Source organism: Ictalurus furcatus, chromosome 29, assembly GCF_023375685.1.
Source record: "Ictalurus furcatus strain D&B chromosome 29, Billie_1.0, whole genome shotgun sequence".
In the NCBI taxonomy this organism is placed as follows: Eukaryota; Metazoa; Chordata; class Actinopteri; order Siluriformes; family Ictaluridae; genus Ictalurus; species Ictalurus furcatus.
The window spans coordinates 9,681,398-9,683,844 of NC_071283.1; the positions used below are offsets into that span (position 1 = coordinate 9,681,398).

Consider the following 2,447-nt stretch of genomic DNA (forward strand, 5'->3'; position numbering starts at 1 on the left):
ACACACACACACACACACACAGAGAGAGAGAGAGAGAGAGAGAGAGAGAGAGAGAGAGAGAGAGAGAGATACACATTCTAAACCATGCTGTGCTTTTCTTCTTTAAAAGCAATAATGGCAGGAGTAATAGGTCTCCTGTACAATACAGAGCCACATAAAGGTTTATACATTTTTTTATTTAATACAACATCTTTAGAACTTGCATAAAAAATTATGACACACTCCAGTGTTTGCTGCTGCTTTGCGTCTTCTTTGCCAGAAGCTCACAGCTCACATCTAATTCTTTCTCCAACAACCAGAGTAGAGAAAATCACATCTTATTAAACATATTTATGGTTCATTTCCTAACAGGCAGAGGAACTTCTGGTTTGCTACTCACTCATATAGTATATTCCAACAATCCCTCTTTAATTTAATATCTCTCAATTATCAAAGTACGAGAAAGAATTACAGGACGTCCAGAACATGTCCATGGCATTTTTTCACTCATGTTCACCATTTCTGTGGAATAATTACTGCAGAGCTTGTAGAAATCAAGTGATCTGCAGTGTACAGAGTTCTAGAAGGATTTCTTCCAGGGTGAGCAGAGGATCTTGTGGAAAGCCCTTCTGAAGTCCTGATTAAAGATGGTGTAGATGACAGGGTTGAGCGAACTGTTGCAGTAACCGATCCAGAAGAAGAACTTGAAGAGGAGGTCAGGAATGTGGCATGCTTGGCGGCACACACCATACAAGCTGTAGCTGAAGAAGAAAGGGAACCAGCAGAGCACAAAGACACCCATCACTACAGCCAACACAAAGGTGAAGCGCTTTTCACGCACCTGGGATGCCCTCCTCCTCCTTATGCTGCAGCCACCGCTGTTCTTCCTTCGTCCGCTCGACATCCTCCGAGATGAGAACAAATCCCGGGTCTTGGTGCTGGCACGGGATGCCCTCCTGCTGGTCTCTGATGCCAGTGATACCAATGACGACCCACGTTTTGAGCCCTCACCCTGGCTTCTGCTTGGTGTTGTATCTTTTTCCTTCCAGCTTTTGGCCTCCAAAGTTGAGGTGGGTTCTGGCTCTGCCTGGACTGAGGGTCGTGGCTCAGCATTTTTGCCTGGGGTTCCTGGACAGTGCCCGCTCTCTCTCTCGCCATTCATCTTCACTACTGATGTAGCAATGCTGACGCCATTCTCAGTGTCCACACTTGACTTTTTCTCCGAAGCGGTCCTTGTTCTCGTCTTGGCCACCCTGTAAATGCGCACATAGACAAGGATCATGATGATGCATGGCACGAAGAAGGATGCAGAGCTGGAGGCTAAAATGTACCACGTGTCATCATTGAGCTGGCACTGCGGGAGCTGCCCTGTGCCCTCCGCCAACCCATCATCCATCATGGAGAGAAGCGGCGGTGAGGATATGAGTGCAGAGATGAGCCACACAGCCAGTATGGCAGCCTTGATGCGGCGAGGTGTGCGCTTCAGGTTGTATTGGACGGCACTCGTGACTGACCAATAGCGGTCCAGGCTGATGGCACACAGGTGCCCGATGGAGGCGGTGCAGAAGAGCACGTCTAGCGCCAGGTATGCACCGCACCACGCACGCCCAAAGTTCCAGTATCCCATCAACTCGTTGGCGAGAGAGAACGGCATGACGAGCGCCGCCACCAGGATGTCCGCTGCGGCCAGAGACACCAGGAACAGATTCTGTGGCGCACGAAGCGCACGGCTGGTTAACACTGCGAGCATCACCAGCGCATTTCCCACCACCGTGAACACGATGAGGAAGGCGACGAGCGCCGCAAGCCCCGCCGCTTCCGTCCGTGAGTAGCGCGTTCCCGACTCCCACGAGGAGTTTGCGGACGAGGACGCGTAGGAGACCTCGGGCGCCTCCATGACGCTGCGCGCAGATTTGTATTATTCCTTTATCCTATTTACGTCCACACGTATAGGCCGTATAGTTTAATCCGTATAATTTAATATCCGTGCGCAATGGGTCATCTTTAAAACAACGCATGGTTAAAAACCTCAAACACAGGTCCCAGCAACATCACAGAAAGTTTAAACTGTGCCAAATCCCACATCAAGAAAATGAGAAATCCACCATAAATACACTGAAGTCTTGTTCCATGGAGCCTCCTTGTGAAACTCCCTCCTGTTCTCTCCTCAGCTCTCTGTTCCATCTCCAAAGCGCCTCTGAGCGCAAATCAAGGGTTGCCAGAGTGGACAGATCAACTTCTCAGTTAAACTGATATTGATCACACTCCTTCCCTACTGATTTTCACGTGTTAAGCCTCATCCGAACAGGTCCAAACACAGGTCCCAGATCCAAACACAGGTCCCAGCAACATCACAGAAAGTTTAAACTGTGCCAAATCCCACATCAAGAAAATGAGAAATCCACCATAAATACACTGAAGTCTTGTTCCATGGAGCCTCCTTGTGAAACTCCCTCCTGTTCTCTCCT

General features: G+C 49.1%; 1 protein-coding gene across 1 annotated transcript; it reads right to left on the reverse strand.

Annotated features, from left to right (window-relative positions):
* Window positions 1-558: 558 nt before the first annotated feature.
* Window positions 559-2,142, reverse strand: LOC128604490 (alpha-2C adrenergic receptor-like). Its single transcript, XM_053619657.1, has one exon. The coding sequence runs from the start codon at window positions 1,874-1,876 to the stop codon at window positions 560-562; it is 1,317 nt and encodes a 438-aa protein (XP_053475632.1). The 5' UTR covers window positions 1,877-2,142; the 3' UTR covers window position 559.
* Between the last annotated feature and the right edge of the window lie 305 nt (window positions 2,143-2,447).

Bases quoted from the DNA above. Each gene is read 5' to 3' on its own strand.
- LOC128604490 (XM_053619657.1), bottom strand. From the start codon at position 1,876: ATGGAGGCGCCCGAGGTCTCCTACGCGTCCTCGTCCGCAAACTCCTCG.